General features: G+C 38.7%; 1 protein-coding gene and 1 pseudogene across 1 annotated transcript; one reads left to right on the top strand and one right to left on the bottom strand.

The window, feature by feature from the left end:
• The first annotated feature begins 1,582 nt into the window (after positions 1-1,582).
• On the top strand, positions 1,583-20,788 carry LOC149097349 (uncharacterized). The gene is made up of 11 exons (XM_089280353.1): positions 1,583-2,269; positions 3,444-4,290; positions 5,923-5,978; positions 6,393-6,487; positions 7,168-7,551; positions 9,666-9,899; positions 13,287-13,413; positions 15,110-15,181; positions 16,930-17,001; positions 19,772-19,843; positions 20,580-20,788. The coding sequence occupies exons 4-11, from the start codon at positions 6,427-6,429 to the stop codon at positions 20,740-20,742; spliced, it is 1,185 nt and encodes a 394-aa protein (XP_089136479.1). The 5' UTR covers positions 1,583-2,269; positions 3,444-4,290; positions 5,923-5,978; positions 6,393-6,426; the 3' UTR covers positions 20,743-20,788.
• A 534-nt stretch (positions 20,789-21,322) lies between these two features.
• Positions 21,323-22,746, bottom strand: LOC149097348 (uncharacterized; annotated as a pseudogene).
• Positions 22,747-23,099: the final 353 nt, after the last annotated feature.

The raw sequence follows: 23,099 nt of genomic DNA, 5'->3' as shown, positions 1-23,099 counted from the left end.
AGTGTTTTCTGCAGATCAATTTGGAATCAACTTGCGACAAATATTTCAGACAAAATATTCTAATTCTTACTAGTGTCGGATAAAGTGGGCGTCATCAATGGCCCTCAGCCGCAGCCTTTCCCTATAAGTTGCACATATCAAATTTATATGGATCACCATATCGGGGACCCTAGCACGACCTAAAATAATCCACCCTCTTTTTCTCGTCCCAGATATTAGTTGCTTTTACACAGACTGAAGTAAGGAACCTAGCTTTGTCCTGCATAAGCGAGTTGGTCAGAGAGATAATATAACCAAAGCACATCCAGCACAACTAGTAAACCAGACTGGTTTCCAAATCTCATCAACGCAGCATCGAAGATGAGCGGGAAAGACTGAAAAATTACGGATTTTCCTGAGGCCGTTGGCTGTAAAACTAAGACTTCTTTTCCCTTGATTTGCCGATACGAAAAGCGCTCTCAAACACACTTTACAGCAAACGAAAACTCATCAGCACTGTTTTCCGCCATGTTGGATAAACGAATGACAGAACTGACCAATCACAGCCAAGCCTGCTCGATTCTAGCAGGCTTGGCCGTGATTGGTCCAAAAATGCAATAGCAAGACCAGTGATCCAGCCGTGGTGCGGGGAAAGAAACGCGGGCTCACAAAACGGCTAGAAATCGAGCCTACTTCAAACCAGGAGTTCTTCTCCCTTAGGATTTGAGAAACGAGGTGTCGCATGCTTCCAGTTAGTGCAATAAGTCGCAGGTTTCGTCTTCAAAGTTCAACTGCACGCAAATACCCTAAGCAACATCACGAGACAGGCAACATCGACTCGCTTTCAGGAAACCACATCAGAACACCGAGCAAACTGTCGTTCACTTATTGGAAGTTATTGGAATCTATTGTCCAAAGTAAGGGGTCATTTTCTTGAAGAAGTCTTCGATATCCATTTTTTCCCACCATTTTAGCAGAACTTAGCATGCACGAACGCCCTTCAAACCTCAAATATTTGGAGGCAAACATGTCATGTTTTCACCAATTAGAACATATTTTACGTCATGTGTCCACGCTGAGATGAAAAACTCGGTATTAACATTTTAAACGCCCATTTTTTTTTTCCTGATTTGAATATTCCAGGTATTATGACCGACCAAGCCTCTCTTCTTCAAAAAAGTTTCCCCGCCATGAACCAAGTCTCAGTGATGGCCCATTTTGTAGGCCTTCTTGTAGTATGAAAGCAATCAGTGGAAAACGAATTTCGCCGTTAAGAAAGCGAATCAAATCAATTGGAAGGAATGTTAATAAAGCTTAAAATGATAAGCGGAAAATTCGCCCATCATGCCAAGTAATATTCAATTTCATATTCAAAGACGTGGTAGTAAAATACATTATGTCGTAAAGAAATATCTTCGTTGTCAAACGGAAGTTAAAACCAGACTCGATAATTGTAAAGACAACTGTCCACGTTAATGATTTAGACTACAGAAATTATAAGTTGCGCACAAACACCTTAATGAGAATTTAAAAGCTAAGTATTCACTTTATTAAAAGTAGCTGAAAGGAAGTCCTAACGAAATTAGCGTTTTCCAAATTGCTTGCCTTATTTGTCAAGTAATCAATAGCCTGACAAGTTAATTAAAAGGTTGTTTAAAGACTGTCAAGATGAACGGGTCTTTTGGGGGAAATGTCAGAAAACAGCAAATATTAGGCCAAAGATACATGGTGACTAGTTAAGTCCTAAAACGTAAAACCGATTGATATTTTGAGATATCATAAAATTTTAACCATATTAATAAAGATAATCTGATGACCTTTGTTAATACACGATAAATTTTTAAAGCATGGAGCTTCTGGAGCCGTGGATAAAATTAACAAGGAAAAAGACGGAATGCAGTTTCACCTGGACTACTGACAGTATCTGGGCGGACCTCATTTATATTGAAAAATAGATTTATTCTTGAACTGTTAAGCAAATTTTCGAACTGATCGTGAATATTGCATTTAATTGCATATTGTAAATTATTAGTTCGGTTAGAAATGTAGTGTTTGTTTCTTCGTGGAAAGTTGGATTAGAAGCGTGATGTTTATAGTTTTTTGATCTCAGACAGATGGAAATCGAAACCGAAAAATATTCAACTAATTATTATTGAACACCAGAGCATTTTGACATATTATTTACATTAAACTCCTCTTCTAAAAGCAACATGAAATTGATATCTACAGAATGACTGTTCTTCATTATCAGTGAGACCACTCACTTGGAGCTAAGTCTTCTATTGACGAGGTAGGTTGAGTGACTTTTAAACTTTTTGAATGATCCTATTTATTGCTGTCGATTTATTGCCTCGTTACAAATTAAGAACATGTTTTTGCCGGTCAGTCATTCCTTCGTCTTTTCCCATTGTTGGGATTGTTGTTGTTTGACAGGATGGTATTCAAATTCAAACTCAGTTTAAAATTTGAAATTTAAAGCGAGGTTTTCTGTCAGCCCTGAGTTAATTTCGTCTCAACTTTTCATCTTACCTGAAGAGATGAAGTTTTCCAGTACTAGGCAGACAGTGGTTATGTATGAATAAAAACATTCTTGCGATTTAAAAGCGGCACAGGTTATATTGTCATATTCGGACCCTTGTCTTTTGCGTCACAGTTATATTTAGTGTTTTAAAGAAACTTCGGAGCTTATGTCTCTCTTAACTAAATTAAAGCTAAATTAAAATGTCGAATGTCGTGTGTTCTGTTGTTAAGGGTAATTATTTTATGTAGTTCTTTACAAAAATTGGGAAAAAGCTGCAAAGTTAGAACTTTACCGCTTTCGAGTTCGTTAATAGAGATCTTTGAAGCCATAAAGTTTAGTCTACTCGAATAGAATTAACTGAAGCGTTGTCAACCTGCGTATATGCATACTATGGTTTTAATGAAACATTTAGCTTGGCGTTGAGATCAGGACGCTACTGTGAAACCGAGTGTAAAACGTATTCCCGTTAGCTTTTGATCACTTAATCGTCGTAAGAGTTTTGAGCATTTCGTTTTCCTAGGTCGAACTCTAGAGCGGAACTCTTAATTAGCATCAAAAGATGTTTCGTGGAAAGATTCGAACGCTTCTGTATTTCAATATTCTCAGGTTAGCTGAAGTAAGTGGTATTGAACTTAATACAAAAATGGCCGAGTTATTTACGTGTCGAACTCAAGTGTGCAATTTGTAGTTTTATTTACAGCAGGGTAATTGCAGTATCCTTAACGGTGTGAAACAAAAGAGCGACAGTATTTAACTTACAATTATTTACGTGTCGAACCCAAGTGTGCAATTTGTAGTTTTATTTACAGCAGGGTAATTGCAGTATCCTTAACGGTGCGAAACAAAAGAGCGACAGTATTTAACTTACAATTATTTAACATCATAATAATTGAAGTGAAATTTTTTTATTTTTTTGAATTAAACCAACCTTATCTCATTACAGTGTGACTATTTTCCCTGTCCTTTAAACCTAAAGTTTCCTGTTAACAAGATAAGTTGAAGACTCTCTAAACTTTTTATCAGGTAATTTTTACTGTGCGTATATTCTACGTGCTGGGAGAAACACGTTCAGTGCTATAATCGGATAGCTGTTCGAAATCATTATGTATAACAAAGTCACTGAAACATTTGAAAGCCAAGGGAATACGGGCTCAATTTTATTTGTCGCAGAATAATAATTAGTTTCTCGCTTTTCGAAGACTTCAATTTGAGGTTGTTTTAAAATGTGCGATGTCCGAACATAGAACAGGAGTAAAATAAGCTGATAACTCGCTTTTTCCTGTTGATAATCAAGAAACATAAATTATTCATTTCTTAAGAAAGGGTGAGTAAGAAACGCGAGATTGTGATCCCGTATCAAGCACAGATTTTACGTTTTCTAGATATACTTCTTAGGTACTGTTTACGGTGCTTTGTTCGTAAAAATAATTCACTCATCACGAAGGTCTTTTAGTCGCTTTTCACGCTTCACGCGATAACTTTTGCCCCCATCGCGTGTTTCGAATAAACTCTGTCTACTCTCATAAGAATGAAATGACATTGTAAAGCAGCTGAAAGGAAGTCTTGGGGAAATAAAAAGTTCCGAACTAGTTGCGTTGTTGGTGAAACTAATCTATCGGTAGAGCAGTACTCACCGAGAGCCGCCTTGGGCGCCTGACATCTTGTTCGCTTCTTGTTTACACTGAACATTTGTTATTTTTGCATTAGACCACCATTATACTTTTCTTCGAAGTGTGACTAGGTTAGCTTACTCAGAGACCACTCACCAGGATGTAAAGTTTGATATCAAGGTGAGTTGAAGTCTTTGCCAACATTTTTTCTTGATAATGTCTACTGTAGATATCATCCTTTTGTTTAAAGAACATTATTTTGCTGCCAAGATTTACTGTTTTTATATTCATTACTATTAAAAAATTGCTCGTTTAAGGAGTCTCACAATCCTAGGAATTTTCAAAACCTTGTGGAAAGTTTTTTTCGACCTTACATTAAAATTATAGTCAATTACTTAGGCGCTTACATACAATAATGGTAATATGTTCTAAACGTTCTCTTTGCACTGCGAGAAACGGAAATTTTTCTTATATTTGAAAGTATTTCTTAGTTAATCATATCTATAACAAAATTCTCGATCGTGATTGGTTCTCCGAGAGCCTATTTGTCTCGTAATCGGCGCGCGATCACTGGGATGTCCAATTACAGGTATCCAATTTGAACTTTTCGTAATTGGATACCTGTAATATTGGATACCCACGTGATTCGTACGTCAATTACGCGCTCTTTAATGGCTTCCTTCGCACTGTTTCGTACAGTTTTCAAAACTTATGAAAAGCTTTACAGACGTTTTCGCTCAAAAGAAGTTCTCAAAAGACATTTTTAGTTATGAAATTTGTTATAGATGTGATTAATTAGTAATTGGACCTCGTGTCGAACAATTCAGGGAGTAATCGTGCTCGTAATTTCAAACCGCCCTCGCGCTTGGCGCTCGTCCGATTTTGAAATTACTCGCGCGATTACTCCCTGAATTGTACTTCACTCAGTCCAATTACTATTACTAATCGCGTTATTGTATAGATTCTGCGCCTGTCTAAAGCTGTTGAGGAATGCACTACAAGATATTTTGACAAAGTAATTTGTACTGAATGGAGAATCATACAAAATACACTTCCGCGTCAATAAATGCGTACTCGCTTCTACCTTTTTCATTTTATATGTTTCAGTTGTACGTATGCTTTTCTAAAACATATTTTAGTTCAAACAATGAATTTCACAAGAAAATTAACCGAGCATCTTGGTTACAATTGAGGTAAGCCGAAAAAAAATTTTCAACTCTTGTTTATGTTGTTGTTTTGTTCCGTTTAGTTTTGTTTTGTTTTCTTTTAAGTGATCTGGTAACTGTTTTCACTGAAGATGTGAAAAGAACATCGTTTTCCGCTGAATTTTTACTTCCAATGCTGTGATAATCTCTCTTTCAGAGAGTTCAGAATTAAATGAGAAGATACCAAGTAAAGCGCTATTTAGTTTTTACAAGCGATTACGTTAGTTTGTTGAGACAACACTCGTATGTTCTCAACATTCTAAATTTATCTGGAATCACAGCAAGACCATTTTCGACTGGACCTTCGTCGACTCAAAGAAACAAAAATACCCTTGAAAAGTGAATAAACTCTTCAAAGTTAACCACGGAATTTTACAGTGAGGATTTCGTTGCGTTTAAAGGCTGTTGACGACGATTCGAATGCAATCCAGTTGATTTTCAAGAAATTTCAAAAAAAATATTTATTCGGAATGGAAAGAAAAAATATTGTATCAAGAACTTGCGTGATGAATAACTACATATTTGCTTCCGATTATCTGTTTATAGACGTACAAAGCTGTTTTACACATGTTTGCTCAAACTATTAAACTCGTCTTTCTCTTTTCAGTTAAGTTGCCGGTGTCTTGGAAAGAAATTTCACTGGGGAGGATTCTTATTATATAGGTTAGTGTAAAGTTTCCGTGAAGGTTTTTTTTTTCCTACTGTTAACGTTTTTACCTTCCTAGTTAGAGGACTGCCGTTCTTTTCTCGTTTTTGAGCGATACTTTATCAGTCCAATGTTCCAAGAACATAATTGCTCTGTAACTGCGCATGAACAAAAGGTATGAATCCAGAGAATGCTCTATGGAAAGCGATCAAGTCAACGGTCCAACGAAATTGTTTTGCATAAAACTCGGAAGAGTGGAAAACTTGAAATAATATGACTATATTGACAAACACTGTGACTTTCAGTTGGCCCTGGATTAAAGCATTGCTCGAGTTGGAAGGTGTTTTCATGTGCATGTTTAAATCTGTGCTACGCAGCTTTGCCGCTCACAGATTTATCTACCATACTTGAGAGGATTCATATCATTTCAGTTCATATCATTGGAGTTGTTCCACTGAGTTAAGGATGCAACGCTGGCTTTATACAGCACCAGTCTTGATTGCAATATTATTGTGCAAACCGCAAGGTAAGTCATTTGTGGACAGTACTATCAAACTAATACGTAAAGTTGACTAATGTTGCAGTTGTATGGGTAAAACCTCAAGATAGTTGGCTATGGAAACCCTTAGAAATTATCCGTGCAAACAAATTGGCGCACATTGAAGTCCTGTTGCAAGGATAATGGCATCCTGACCAAAATTTTTGATTTATTTTTGCATAAACGCACGGGTGCGAGAGATATAGAACAATTAAAATACATTGGAATCCCGATTTTTTGAACCTCTAGGGGAAACGAAAATTGGTTCGAAACATCGGATAGTTAGAGAACTTGGGGGTAAAATTATAGTTTTCGACTGATGAGAGGGAACGACTTTTGGTTCGAGTTATCGGGGGTTCGGAAAAAAAAATGAGGGTTCGAGAAATCGGGATTCCACTGTATTATAAATCGACAGAAAAATTTCAGATGTAAGGTAACCATGAATTACAGCTAGTCTGTTTTAAAAGACCTATATCTGATTTACATGAAACTGTTCATGATGAGTACTGAATCCCGCGCACGCTTCCCATTGTCAAAAATGACTCTCAAGAAATTAAGATAAAATTGTGATCGACTCGTTCCATAAGTTCCCACAGCGATAGTAAAATACCGTGCTTGAATGGTTGTATTTGTGCAATAATCTAGTATTGAGGTATCTTCCTCTATAGATGTGTTTTCAAAAACATGCCACTTTGTCGTTAATGGATCTTCTGGCGAGTCCATCAGTTCCGAGTTCGAATCATCTGAGGGCTGTGAAAATTCCACCTGGGTCATCACGGCACCGCTGAACCACAGCGTAAGGTTGCAATTTGAGACATTTCAGTTATCCGATCTACGATTGTTTGGATGGTATTGGGTACATCCATACATGCAAATCTATGATGGACGAAACACAACTGACACCTCATTAGGGGTTTTTACCGGAGCAAGGCGACCTTTCACCATACAGTCAAGTGGCCGGTTTATGTTGGTGAAGCTACGATTTGCGAGATTATGGTGGAGGAGGTACCTTAGCAACTTAAAGGGTGTTTGCACATTTAAAACAACTAAAGGTAAGCTTGCTACATACATGTACAACTCACCGGAACAATTTAAAATCAATATGAGAAATGTTGCTCGTTCTGTTTTCTTTCTTAGTTTGTTCCGCAGGAATCAAGTCTAGTGAATATAAAATTGATGACAAACGTTATTATTCAGGGAGCCACTACAGTTAGAACTGTTATCACTCAGTCTGTATGCGCAGTCACAGACGTAAAACGTATAACTGTGAACATTAGAAGTTCCTTATCTATACGTTTCCTAACTTTTACCACTTCGTAAAAGAAATATAGGTAATAGAAAACAATTGAAATAAAACACTTCGGTAAATTATTTTGTTAAGCTGTATCAAGGTTTGTTTATTTACAGTGCGATCATGAGTCAACCTTGTTTCTCTGAAATGAGCCAGTGAAGTTGGAGAAAATCAGAAAATGTCAGAAAACTAACAGATTAAGATGGTCACTTTTTATTGGAAAGTTTTAATCCTATGAGATGTTTAAGACTTTTTCAACCTTGTTAGCTACACGGTTTCGGCTTTTTGAGGGATTACAATCCAAACAGTACCTCTTAGTGTGGCCATCAAGAGAGCTTCGTGGTCTCGATCAAAAAGTATCGGGAGGAGCAGCGGAATGTTTTGATCAAATATGTAAGCCCATTATCAAAGATCTCCGCTCGGCGGGGTTATCGTCTTGTTGCTCGTTCTTATGACAGTTCTTGCTGCTTAAACTCGAAACTAAACAATCAAAAAATACTAAGTTTCCTAAGAGGTCCACAGCTTTTCGCAACTTTATTAGACGGTTTTAATTTATTCTTTAATCTGGATTCTTCACCATCCTCGGTTCGTTTTTAAACGAAGTTTGGCATACTTTGGATCCTGTATCCAAATCACCTGTGCGAGTCAAACAATTCGGCTGACAAAACGTTGACGCCATCGGTGTGCCTAACTATTCTGACCGCGCACAGGTCTCCGGAAAGAGCTGATAAATAATGCGGAGAATGAGATTTTATGACAGTTCGTGTGTTTAATTCAAATAAGGAGATTTCATGGAAAATGAGTCGTTGAAGAGCAAGACTTTGCACTCCCAAAACATTTTCAATTGAAATCCTCTACATCTTCCGAATATTCAAACTGTCGTATAAACTTACTTTTTATTGCCAGGGGACTCGGTAAATCTGCCATTGATGTCGGGTTCCTGTATCCTTTGCCCACCCCGAGAACGGTTGATTTTGTCATCAACTTGTCATTAACGACGGTTTTGAATCTCGCGCTCAGAAATTAGCTGAACGTCGGTTCTTTCAAGCCTTTGTAATACAGTCGATCCCCGAAAACTTGAACCCTCGCAAACTCGAACCTCGCGCTAACTCGAACCAAAATCGGTTTCCCCTGGATTTCCGTCATACATTTGCTGTAATTTTACCCTCGGTAACAAGAACCCTCGATAACTCGAACCTCCCGCTAACTCGAAGCAATTTTCGTTTCCCTTCGAGTCATTTTCTATATAATTTCAACCTCGATAACTCGAACCATGAGTATGAGCTTTGTACCAGTAGCCAGTACCAGTACCAGTAGCTTTGTACCAGTGGCCCGACATTGTTCTCCTTAAAAAACCTGTACAGTTCACATTTCCTGGGCTTCTCCATGCTGCTTTCCTTTGTTTTATTTTTCACATTACGTTACGTCCCGATTTAAACAGTAATTTAGAGACGAATTGTTTTATTTTCACTCGACTTCTCTATTCTGTAATTAAATTTGATTAAACACCGTTTTTTTCTTATTTCCGGTCATTTGTTCTCAACTTCCGATAATTCGAACTCGATAACTCGAATCTTTCTCAATTTCCCTTGAGGGTTCAAGTTATCGGGAGTCGATTGTAATAACAAAAGAGCCTCAGAGCTACAGACAATTGAAATAACCATAAAAAGAAAGTTACACGGCGCTATTGTCTACCCAAAATTCAAACCTAAATTTAATTATGATTTCGATATGCTTTTTCCATTTATGGCATTCTTTAAGTTATAGTCCATAATCTATTTTTTTAAATCAAAATTTCCGTCACGTGCCCCAAGCTACAAAGGGCCTATTGTGTTTGTTGTTGTTGTTGTTTATACAATACTGTTGCTTATGCAGATAAACTGAAAATATTGAGCACACACCCAGCTGTGCGGGCAGCACCACGTCACTTTGTTTGGTGTTCTGCCGAAGGTTACCCACCAATCAACATATCCATCTTTAAGAACTCCACGTTATTGGCTAAAGGAACTGGTTTGGTAATGACTCGCTTATATGAATCTGGAAACTACTCATGTGTGGCCAGTAACGAAGCTGGTAACGACACCAAAGACTTACCGGTTACTATTGTAGGTAAGATATGTTTTCCTGTAGGAACTACAATGAAATTCTTTGGTTTTGGTCAGCCATTAAAATCTTTTTTTTTTCCTTCGTAAAATAAAAAGGATGAGAGTGATTAAGAGTTTGCCTCAAAGAGAACCCCACAGGGGCTGGAATGATACAGCTCAAATCACTTCTCTCAAACTTGACAAAACTGTTGGGCTTGGTGAGTAAATGATTATGGTGAAAATGACAGGTCAAAATTAGCCTGCAGCGCAGACGTTATTTTGGAACGGACTGTTCGATAGACCAGGTTTTCGATGCCGCCATTTTACATTGTAATTAGATGCTTGATTAGTAGAGGGTTGGGACAGAGTGCGGAGGGTGGGGAGAGGGGTGTGTGGGGTGGTTGGAATAACGAATTTTTCCTTCCCCTCCCCTCTCGCCTATTTGTCCACCTCACGCCTACTTCATGGGTATATTTTCCTTTGCCCCAACACTCCACAGTTACCAAATCCATGATGGTGACCTAGTACGAAAATGTGGAAAATGAATTGGAAATAAGAAATAACCACAGCATTTATATCACTTTGACACGATTTTGTGTTCTTTCATTCTTGAATTTTGGTGCCCCCTCAAAATTTCAGATTTTCACTCATCTGTACTGCCGTTTGGACGTGCGTTTTAAACAAAAGAATATCCGCTGATGTCCTGCCTTTATCTTCAGAGATATAGACAAGCGAGAAAGCTACTCAAATGTCGTTCAACATCCACGGAGAGCCATCACTGCTGCTATAAACATACAGATTCGTTTCAAAACCCACAACAACGCGTTGTGTCATCTTTGAAGATATAATGTTGAGCCGCTGTTTTTAAGTCAGAGGCTTGGTTCTTTTTTGGGTCATCTGGAACATGATCAGCCACAATAACAATGAGAATGTTAATAACGGTTTTAGTCATTTTTTTTTTTTTTTTTTTTGGGCCTTGGTGGTGGTGGTAGTAGGGGGGGAGGGGGGGGGGGCTGTTGCGGAGAGAAAATTGAGAGGCATAAACCAGAGAACTGAAAGGCTTATGGACCAGTGGGATCTAGCGTGATTTAAATGCTCTTTGTAGGTGTTCCGAAGATCCCTTGATGTACAACACTCTATAATATATTATCATGTTAAGATAATCTTTGGAATCTTTCGTGCCAGTGATCCAGTGTTCAGTATTGTTAGCATCAATTGTTGTTAGCAGCCGAAATATAGTACACCTTCAAAAAATCATTCTACGTTGTGTCGGTTTTTGCTTTTGTATTCTTCGTTTCCAAAAAAACACGAGAAGAGAACAAAGCTGCGAGCAAATGCGAAAAATAAGGAGCCGGGGGAGGGGGTGACCCCCTCCCCCTTCTCACTCTCACTCTTTCCCCACCTCTCCCCATGTTTTGCTTATCCCAGGCGCTATCCTTCGCTCGCCCGCTTCAGAAAGAAAGATCTGAACTCGAAGTGGCACAGTTTGTGTTATCCACAGCTCTGTTATGTTGCACACGAAGGTTAAAATGGAAATTCAGGTGCTGATCAGAATGAGTCGTTTTCCGGTAAACAGACAATCGTTGATTCATCTTGGTTCACATGTTCACATGTTTAGTTCTTTTCTTCCTCCGAAGCGGAACTGAATGTGTGGATCAATGACATTGAGGTGATAGGAAAAGAGTTCAATGCGTATTCAGGATTTTATTTTTTTTACCAAGTCGTCAATACATCGATACAAATTTCTTATTTATTTATAAATAAGAATGTATATTTTTTATACCCAGTTCGGATATTCTTATTTTTCTACCGACTTTAGGCTAAAAATATTCTACTATACATTCTTAGATTACAAATTCGGAGTATATACTGAATGCATTTCAGTTTCACAGATGTCACCAGCTTGATAGAATCATGTATCTACTACTAGTTTTTTGGTTCGTTGGCTAGTTTTGTTTGACCAATGGTAAAATAAAATTCATCTGAAAACGTTATGTTATTTTATTGCATTATATTTTCCATCAACACCCAAAACGGAAATGCTCTTGACTAAATCTCAGCCGTGGGTATATTCTCAGCATCCCGGGGGGGGGGGGTACTCCCTTATATGGGCTAAATAGGTATGTGCGGCCCCAAAGGGTATTTGTTTCTCAGCTGTTTTGGTCATAAATAGGGTATTGATTTTAGCCGATTTTGGCCATTTTGGTCATAAATAGGGTATGGTTTTTGCACTCTAGCCTTGATATGGGTATGTTTTTAAGAAGAAGCCACTTTTTCATCATTATCGAAAAGAAAATCAACAAAAGCCCTTCACAAATTATGTTTACGGTAATTTAACATTGGTCTGATCTAGGGAACTAATTATAAAACAGGTCTGAAACAGGGTTTTGATCTAAGGTTCAGGTCATAAATAGGGTTTCGAATTTTTGGTCAGGTCATAAATAGGGTAGGGAATATCGCAGATTTTGGTCATAAATAGGGTAATGGTTTTGGAAAGCGGGACGCACACCCCTACCCAATTTTTCTGGGAGTACGCCCCCTCCCCCTCCCCCCTTCCCCCCCCCCCCCCCCACTCCCCGGGCTCAGCGTTCGCCAATTTCAGTCTCAATGCTTTTATAAAAATGATTAACCACGTAGCTACAGGGGTGAGGGCGGTATCCAACGCTCAGCTCTGTCTCTTCCATATAACGATTGGCGACTATATACTATAAAGATGGGTGAAATTGAGGACCTCATTGAGGCTCTTTGTAGACTCTCTATACATTCAGCTGTACCACAGCGTTAAACATTCCTAAATTCTACGATCATCCCAAGATCCGCAAGAAAGACTCTCCGCTACGACCAATAGACTCGAGCATCGGTAGCGTGATGTACAATACTGCCATGTTCTTTGACAAGATATAAAGGCTTCTTCTTGGTCTCAAAGGTCACCACATCATCAACAGCGAAGACTTTGTCAAAACAACGTGGGACTTGAAGTTCCTCCTGGAAAGAAATTCGAGTCATACGATATTTCAGCGTTGTTTACGAGATGCTATGCCAGTTGTCAGAGCTAAGCTGGAAGATGACCGAAGTCTACTGGAGAGGTGTCCCCTGGATGTACCACAATTATCCACCTCACTTGAGAAGTGTCTTCCAAGTACCTATTTTACATACCAGAATGAATTCTATAAGCAGAAACAAGGAGTGGACTATACTTTCACATGGCGTTTTTGTCGTAGAAATAATAAACCAGACAGCTGATTAAATATGCATAAATAACCGTCAAAATGTCATTTTTTAGGGGCTCCCGGCCCTAACTCAGAGGAAATATAATATTGTGACCTTCCATATTGTCATAATCATTCATTTACCAAACCAAACATTTTTGTTCTGGGATGGGTACGCTCTTAATTCCTTCATTTACATCCAGATTGCAGAAATCTGTGTGTTAGCCATGGTAAGAAAGAGAACGGCCAAGTTGATAACAAAGTTGAGTGCAGGACGTCAAATTCATCAGTTGACATCTTTAATTGTCTTCCAACGACGAAAACAAACCTGTAAGTGTACTCTCTTATTACATTATCGCTCTGTATATCGACCATGATGTTGTTGACCAATTTGACTTAAGGACGTTCGTGCGAAATTTACCAGTCGATAGGCTTTTTTTAATTTTTTACTGCAGTCAGATAATGAGTCACTTGTGTCAAAAATGCGTCCCCCCCCCCCCCCCCCAAAACAAAAAAAACAAAAAAAAAAGACTGGGGTCACGGACTTTGCTTCAGAGATAAGACGTGTGGAAAACTATACCCTGATTTTGAAAAATTGGCGCACGTAATTCAGCATGGTTTGCAGGGGTTTATAGTTAAAAAGGTTGAAGGTGAGTCAACGGAAGCAAACGGTCTTAGTCATATTTTGTAGAAGAGGATCTGTTGCGTAAGTAATTCCAAAACCCTTCAAGAGGCATTTGAAACCGCCGCACAGGTAAACGAAGAACCAACAAGAACGGAATTCGATGGTGCATTTTGCAAAAAATTAAAACTTCTAATCGATAGATTTTCTTCCTTTTTTCGCTAACCGTAGAACATGATCCATCAAAAGAAAAATAGGGATCACCTCACGTCCAAGATCGTTAAATCCAGGCAAAGCTATAGCAATGGCCATCTGCCCTATCATTGTTCATTTTATTACTTAGCTCGCCCGCTCGATGCATGACGTGGCGTGTGAATTTGCGAGCGCAGTAAGGATGCGCAGAAGCAATTATCGCGAACGTCCTTAAATATAGTTTGCTTGAAATTTCCTTTGGACCTTTTAGAGGAGAGATAGAAGACATATTAGATTTCTCACCAAGATTAAATATACGGGCTGCGGCCGCACTAACCTGGTTAAAATTTCCAAATAACTTAACTCGGTTAGAGGTTAGTTATGATGAAATAATGGGGCTATATCTTATGATTGAGCGGCCCAATGAAATGTGTTATAAAAACAACAAACTGACAGCCTTCGAGGACCTTGTTCTTATTTTCTCGATTCTTCTTCTTTTTTTTTTTTGTTTCGTTTATCTATACTCACAGTTAAGGCTGTTCTTCTTCCTTCCTATGAACACTATGCAAATTTCCAAGGGTGAGTTCTTTCAAACAAGATGCTAATTTTTGCGTAGACGTCAAAATATTCTCCATCGCGGTCAAATGAATTGTCCTTGAATCAGTGATGGTTTCATTGAGGAAATCACGAGAAATCCTGCCATGCATAACTTTTATAGAGAGCACTTCCAAATGAGCATTGAGGCCTTTTAAACGCTTTTCCGTATTCTTTCACCATTGATAACGAAAAAGAAACACTCTATTCCTGGCAGTGGTACCGATAGAGAAGCTTGTGGCAATTGGCTTGTGGTTTCCTAGGGACTGGGGAAGGCTATCGCCCCACATCTGTTACGTCCGAGTGTTGGGAAATGCACTGCAGTAACATTGTTCACGAATTCCTGTGAGCAATGCTTCACGTCAGAGAAGACTACATCTCTTTGCGACTCAATGGAAGGGCATAAGAAAACGTAATAAGCAGATTCAAATTAAAATATGGCCTACTTTGAGTTGCATGTGTTAAACTCATAACGCTTGTGTTTTAAATCTCCTTGCTCTAAGCAACTTTAGACCCTTTTTCCACTGCGACTGAGGTCCACCCTTAAATATTACGGGTGTTATGGATGGTCGTGTGGCACCTTACACTTCTAATATCGTGTTTGTCTTTATGAATTAGCAATATTACTGGGACCATGATAACTTATATACCTAAAGAAGCCTTCCGACACATGGTTGCGATTAAAAGCCTGTAAGTACCTAATAACAATAAGTGTCTGAGAACAGGCTCCTTTCTGGGAATCCTGGGTCAAATAGAAAATCGAACGACTCGAGCTTGGTTAAAAGAACACTCTATTGAGGAACCTGTTCAAATGTAATCTTTGTCATCACGCGCTATTTTTATTATATTTTTTGCCTATTATCGAAGAAACACAAAACTTACTTTTTTCTACCTAAAGTTTAGTCAATTTTTTACGAACAAAATCAGGGAAATTTCTTTTTTTTGTACAGTAGAAACGCTTTAATTAGGTCCTCAAGAACGAACAAGGGAAGAGTAGGCTAAAGCGAAAGTTGCTTTTTTCCCTTTTTTTCTATGTACTGTTTTTGGGTTTATTATTTTTTTCTTATCTTTCCACTTTTTACTCGGGCTTCCGTAGGAAAGCCCGAGTCATAAAATGCAAGCGTTTTGGTCGCCAAAAAGGGGGTCATGGTCCCAGGCGTTCCATGCGTAGACCATGGAAACTGGGGACGAGAAACGCGACATTGCTCGTTCTTCGTGACAGAATGCGGTGTTTTGCGAAGAAAGTTTTGGCAAGAATCGCGCCTTATACGTTCATCTCACATACAAAGATGTCATCGTTTTCGGAAAGGGTCAGTCCACGAATTATATTGCTTGAGAGCCAGCCAGGTAAGTCAAGTTCACGCTCGAAACGTTCTCGTGAGATAACAACTGAGCCGATTGCGATATGAGTTCAATCTACAAAAACACTGGCAAAAAATAGGCAGTCAATGACGGTATGTGGCTACTGCTGTTATTATTTAGAACATTGCAGTAAAACAAATCATATTGCAATAAAACGAGTTAAATACGAAAACGTTTTTGGACTCGTAGCTCATTAAAAACGTGCGACTTGTTTCTTGCACCGCGCAAAATATGTCGATGTCCAAAGTTGTAAAGATAAGACTTTTGGTAACTTGAATTAAATATCTTACCACCAAATTAGTTGGCTTTCTAGTAGGGTGCAGGAAAAAAAATAACGTGTGAATTTGGAGGCACATTGTGCAGGAGAATTAAACCTTCGATTGTGCGGGGAATTGTGCGGGATTATTGACGAACCAATGTTCTTGCCAAGTCCTAAGGAAAATCTGCATTGACGATAGTTTAGCCAGTTATTTCACTAGTAGTTCAAATATATTTAGCAGTCTTAGCAATCGCCAATTCTTTTAGAAAACTGTGTCTGACTGCAAAAGAAAATCATGACGAGCATGAAACCAAAATAAATAGCAAAACAAAATGCCGCATCTTCCCTTATAAATGAGAGTCCTTTTTAAAAATATTCCTGCCTTGATTCAATAAAAATATGTAGCTTGAATATTTCTTCATAAATTGCGTTAAGGGTCGCAAATTCTTGGAAGTTATCCGCAAAATACACAACTTGAAAGTTTATGCAAATTATGTGCAATGCAATTTGAGCCTAGTCACAGGACTGTTTTCGTTGTCGTGCAAGGGTAGAGCGATCCGATGAATGCTTTGTTTCGAAAACAAGATAACTTTTATAACTTACATGTTCATTCATTATCTGAGTAAGCTCTTTCTCTGACGTTTACTGCTGCATACCAACCACTTTGTAATTTATTAATCTTAAACTGTAAGTTACCGGTAGCAGATTGCTCCCCCCCTCCCCACACTACCAGCCCAATGAGTAGTTCAACAACAGCATAATCGTTATTCTACCATAGCCATACTTTATTGTAAATAATTTTCTTTACTTTCTCTAGTAATATCAGTGAAAATGAAATAGAAGTGCTACCAGAAGACATATTTTCAGATTTGTTCAGTTTACAAGACTTGTAAGTTATAGCTCATCAAAATACGATCAATGTAACCTGAGTATCAGGCCTTTCCTAGCAAGAGGGTAGGGGTAGGGGGAAATTGCTGAGAAAGGCCTGACACAAACGTTTTAATTGGCTTCTGTCAAACATCCAAAATCTGGATGTTACGCTGATTGGATAATCCCGGCGTGATCAATCGATGACAATCGATCATCGGAAACCAATCGATCAATCGATATCAATCGATAACAATTAGTTAATTGTTATCGATTGCTATCGGCCAATCGATGACCAATCGATTATCACAAGCTCGAGTCCTTACTAGAAATACTTGGCTTGTATCTTGATATTTTAACCTATCTTTATGTAGTCACGTCAATACGGGCCATAATGTGTCTGGTAGGGTCAGTCTATTTCTTACTTGTTCTGACTCGCGTCTTGAGATTGTTATTTGCAAGCTTTATGTTCGCAAGTATTAATCTTGTTTCATTTTTGTACGATGGCAATGAGCATTTTCTTCCCATGGACTGCCAGTAACCAGAAAACTTTAAACCGTACGTTTCTGTTGTAACTTGAAAGAGTACGAACATTTTCATCCCAGTTTAGTTTGTGTTAACAATGTTAATTTTCTTGCATTATACCCGCATTTAGAGAGATCAATAAAGTTATTGTTACTGTTGTTGATGATAACGATGATCTTCACAATTACATGTCACCATATTTCTCCTGTCAAATCATTTTTTTACCTCCCCAAAAGATATGGTAATCGATGACAATCGATGACAATCGATGACAATCGATGACAATTGATGACAATCGATGACAATTGATGACAATCGATGACAATCGATGGCAATTAAAAAACACAAATTTTTTGGCCATCGATTGGTCAACGATTTCCGATATTAATCGATTAATTGTTATCGATTGATATCGATTGCCATCGATTGTTATCGATTATCGGTTTCATCGATTCATCACGCCGGGGGATAATACACAATTTAAGATAACGTCACACTACCGGAAGGGAAAGTATTTCGCTTGGTGGTAAATTCTTTTCTGTCGCGATATTCATCAGGCTTGAAAGTGAAGAATGATCATCGCAGTAAATTTTTCAATTTAAGCAATTGGAAAAAAGAGGCCTGAAAACTGATCAGGGCTTTAACGGGATTCGAACCCGTGACCTTCGCGATACCGGTGCGATGCTCTACCAACTGAGCTATGAGGCCACACATATCTTCCCGTGAGAAGTATTATGTGGCTTAATAGATCAGTTGGTAGAGCATCGCACCGGTATCGCGGGTTCGAATCCCGTTGAAGCCCTGACTTTTTTCAGGCTTCTTCTTTCTAATTGCTTAAATTGGACAATTTACTGCGATGATCATTCTTCACTTTCATCTACAACCGCAGTTCAAAAATGAATTATTTCATATATACTTCACATCATTCATCAGGCTTGTTATTTCATCGTCGAGCTTAGAGCTGATTGGTCAGAAAACAGAGCTCTCTTTGTTGAATGTCTTCGCTGACCCCCTTCAGCTTCATTTTCACAAGTACCTTCTTTTTTTTTTTTTGGCGCTTCGCCTTTGGAGTCACTACATTTGGGGATCGCTGGCCTCGAGCAGGAATTGAACCTCTAGGACTAGCTCTCGAAGGAGTTCGTGGAGCGATTTCCTTCGCCTGGTCGAGTGCTCTACCACACGCCAATGCCTCTCGTAACTCCGTGAACATTCTGAAGCAATTCAGTATTTTCCTAAGGCATTTTTTGCGAACAGACCTTTTGCCGTCTTCACTATCTTGAATGACAACAATTCTCAACTCGAGAAATAATTCCACAAGAATGACAGGTTTTTCACACAAAACATTAGAAAACTCTTTGTTCGAAGTTTCAGAAAAAAAAGCGTTACTGTGGCGACACACTTTCCATACACTGAGTGAAAATTTTCGAGGCAAATTGTGCAGATATTCTCGGAAACCATTTCAAACATGGACGAAACTGGATTATTTGCTCAAATTCTCGCCGTTGTGATCTGAGATGCATGCAGTTAAACATGACAGCCGGAAGTGATTCTGATTGATTAATACGTACACTGACGCTTGTAACGCTATGAGGAGGTGGAAGACTACAATAAAGACCCTTGTGTCAGACTTTTCTTTGCCGTGTATTTCCTCCTTTTACCCCGCAAGTAAGAAAAGCCTAATACTCAGGCTACGATCAATGTTATAAGACGCTTAAAAAAATAATAGAAACATAATTTCATTTTTTTTTTAATAAATGGTACATTTTTATTAATTGCTAAATGAATTATTTGTCCAGATTTACTTATAAGTCTAAGACACGGACTTAACGAAACAAACGCTTTAATATATCCCATAAGTACACAAAAAGGGCCAACCAGAATAAACTAATCTCTACCTCTAAGGCGCGGACAGTCAGTTCTGTATATTAAGTATCCTTCATACGTTGCACAGTGATTCCTAAATTATAAAGATTTCGAATTTTTAGTTTTGTATCACTATCTCCAACGTCGCCACCATGATTTCCAAGCTTTTTTGTACCGTCCCATGTAGAATAAGATATATACCCTTGAAATGCAAACCTGGAAATCTTGTGAAAGACGATTCAAGCATTTTTTTTTTTTGACTTTACGTCAGAACATTGGATACCTTTATTGGCTCGTCAAGCAGGCGACTAGTTTCCGTAGAAAGGTCCCCCGATAATGAACTTAACAATAATTGTTATGGTTGCTACTTCCTAGCTGTTGTTTTCTTCCTTGTTGTTTTGCAGATACTTAAAGGGAAATAATATTCAGAATTTGACAGAAAATATTTTTTCTGCTTTGGCGAGCTTGCAACACTTGTAAGTATAGCATTTACGTTTTGTACATATTAAATGACACAATGAACTTAAAATGCTAACATTGTAGTCAGGGATGGACATTAGCAATATACATTTAATTTGTGTCTGACACTGACCTATAGAAAGGTTACAAACAACTCGTATAGTAACTTTGAAAGACGTTTTGAACGAACGACTTCGGCCCTCGTTACTTTTAAAAAGCCAACTTAAATTACCTGCTATCTAACGGCTCACAATTTTGCGCGTGGTACGCCAGAAATATGGCGAGTGACTGCTGCGCAACATATCAGATCACGCGAGTGATTTAAAAATACTCAGAATTTCGATATGATGTCGCTGGCTGCATTGCGGTCTCTATTAGAATACCAGGCGGTCAGCGGGAAAAAAAAATAGGCTTTCTTCCCGAGGCCTATAAGCGTTATTTTTAACGTTTCTATAAGTCATGCATTGTCAAAAACAACATTAAATGTATATTACCACATGAAACACTGAACTTCAGTAACAAATGTTACTAAACATGCGGGACTGCGGGCGGGTAGCTGGAGGTGAGTGACTGGGATGGAAGAGGGATTGTGGGGAAATGAGTGTTTACATGTATATTGGCGCAGCGTTAAACGAGACCATTTTGCATCACTACAATAGTTTTAACATTTCCCGATTATAAACATCAAGTTTTAAATATCTTTCTGAAAAATATACAGTTACGACGTATCTATTTTTTCTTCTTTGTTTGCAGGGATCTGTCTCAGAATGCCATTCGTCGTCTTCCTTCAAGGATATTCAACGGACCATCTCAATTACGCGTCTTGTACGTTTATCTTCATTTTTTTCTTAACAAATACGTTACGTATGATAAAAAGTCACTATTTCCTGCTGTACATATGGTGTTGAAGGGATAATAGAGAACTGCGAGGCTGTTATGAATAAAGAATATAACATTAACAATCGACACCTTCTGGAAGAAATGACAGAATATTTGTTGACGTAAATGTTTACATTTCACCTTATAATTGGAATATGACTTCTGGAGCATTTTCTAGCTCTTTTTGAATGTAATGTTAAAAAAAGCTAGAATGTGCTCATACAATTTTTTGTTATTAAAAAAAGTTTAAGTTTTTATACTTTTGTAACACAAAAAGATTTTCAATATTTCAGTGTCACATTTCTCTATAAATCTAATCCTGCCGTGCCCTTTTATTGCCCAACAAAATTACTTTTAATTCAACTATTAAGCATTCAGTCAGATATCTTTGCCTATCTTTTAAAGAGAAACAGAAAACATTAGTACCAGCACAGGGAGTTACGTATCTTGCTACGAAAGACAAAACCACTTATTTTCTTTGTTTTATAATTGTTTATTTAACAAATATTCCATGAGCGCGCGTTGAATATGAGATGGTAAATAGCCAACGAGGCCCGTAGGGCCGAGTTGGCTCTAACCAATCTCATATCCAACAAGCGCTAATGGAATAATTGTTCTATTAAATTCTTAACCTTCGGTTTTGCTAAATTTTTATTTAAGTTTAAGAAACGACCGGAAAGTGAGGTGACTTCCGGGCGCCAAAACGACATGATCTCATGATCACATGATAAGTGCACCGCCGTGCGAACAGTTGAATGAAAAATCAAAAGCGAAGCAAATTACCGCTGAACTGAATTTACAGTAATCCAAACTTCATGGTCTTTTTTGTACGGGTAAAAACCTTACTGCAGTGCCCTCAAGTGCTCAAAGTTCAAGCTCATCGGGAAGAGTAATAATTGTGGACATTTACACTACAGTTGTAAAAATACTGGGGAAAGCTTCTCTGATCGCCATGCCGTGAAACGGAGGTTGAACTGGTGGAAAAATTATTTTCGCCAAGAACAGCTTTCCCGGACTCTTGATGGGGAAATTCGTCTGGGATTGGTCTGCTCTGCTGCTGGATTTCGTTTTCTTTCCCCTGCACTGAAGTGGCACTACCAGAAGACGCATTTCCAATGAAATCACTGAGAGCGAATGACATCTTCTGTTGTTGTTCCATGGAAGGCCACTCGTTGTAGGACTCAACTGCCTGGTCAGACTTGTGTCCCGTTATGGACTTGATGTGCCTCGTCTCGCAATTATGGTCGAAGAGCACTGTGACAGATGTAGCTCTCAGGCAGTGGTTTGTGAGATGTGGTCCTATACCTGCTCGCTTTGACATCTCTTTCATCATGTGGTCGAGCGTAGTTGTACCAAGAGGTGCGCCGCAAAACCAGATTTTGTTGGCTGCGGGATTGAACTTCTTGCTTTGACCATCTCTTGGTCTCTGAAACGGAGCATCTGACGTTGGATTGAGATGACCCAAGTAGATCTTGAACGTTTTCACTGAACATCTTTCAGATGCCGGGACGAAAAATATCTTCGCATCCGATTCATCCTCAGCATCTGCGAGGCCTCCCTGGTGATTTTTTTGTTGCCGGCAAGGAACCAGGCTGACTTCTGTTCAGTTCGTAGTATTCAACCCCTTGTGGAGTTTTTCGTAGAGGAAGCATTGCGGGTGTCAACTGTCGCTGGTTTTTACGTCCCCGTCTTCCAAAAAAGAGGCCGAGGTAGAACCAAGCCGTCCTCTGTAACTGGGCAGGTTTCAAACTGTCGGCTGGGCCGAGTTCGCCGCTCTCAAATAAACGACGACGTGAACGACGCCAGCTATTTTACCCGTTTTCCTTAGGTCTTTCACGAAAGCGTCCAAACCTTTATTTGCCTCGGTGATAGCGGGGTCAGAGATTATGGAAAACGGTTTGTTGTGTGGCGGCGAGCGAAGAAAACGATCAATGGCGGCTCTTATGGATTTCGTGGATGAACTCTTATAATACTTGCCATCTTTCTTCCTCGCTGACGTGTAAAAGCACTTCAAACAAACATTCAGCTCTTCTTTTGACATTTCTTGTATTGGTTTTGAAAATGTGGTGCCACCAGGACTAGCAAGCCATTCTGTAACATTAAGGTAAATATTGTTGCTGTTCCGTAACCTTCACGAATGCGTAAAATCTCGACGGTCGTATTTGAAATTTTGCAACTTTTAATTGAAAATTAACGGGTACGTACCGTTAAATAATCTCGTCCCGAACTTTGTGGCTTTTTTTGTTGTTTCTGGGACAGCCTTGTCCATGATTTCTTGTATTTCTTCCGTGGATAGCTCAGCAAATCTGCTTTTTTCATCCATTTTTTTTCTGTCGATTAAACTTGGCTTCCCGGGAAAAATTTTATGCTGAACGACATTTGCCGCATTCATTT

This window comes from Orbicella faveolata, unplaced genomic scaffold (genome assembly GCF_042242905.1).
Source record: "Orbicella faveolata isolate gen_17 unplaced genomic scaffold, um_ofav_v1 contig_47, whole genome shotgun sequence".
NCBI classification, from domain to species: Eukaryota; Metazoa; Cnidaria; class Anthozoa; order Scleractinia; family Merulinidae; genus Orbicella; species Orbicella faveolata.
The sequence above is the reverse complement of the archived record's forward strand: the minus strand, read 5'-3'. Positions and strand labels throughout refer to the sequence as shown.

Excerpts from the sequence above, each read along its gene's own strand:
- LOC149097349 (XM_089280353.1), top strand. The coding sequence starts at position 6,427 with ATGCAACGCTGGCTTTATACAGCACCAGTCTTGATTGCAATATTATTG. Across the intron at positions 9,900-13,286 it reads CTTACCGGTTACTATTGTAG|ATTGCAGAAATCTGTGTGTT; the intron begins GTAAGATATGTT and ends ATTTACATCCAG. Across the intron at positions 15,182-16,929 it reads ATGGTTGCGATTAAAAGCCT|TAATATCAGTGAAAATGAAA; the intron begins GTAAGTACCTAA and ends TACTTTCTCTAG.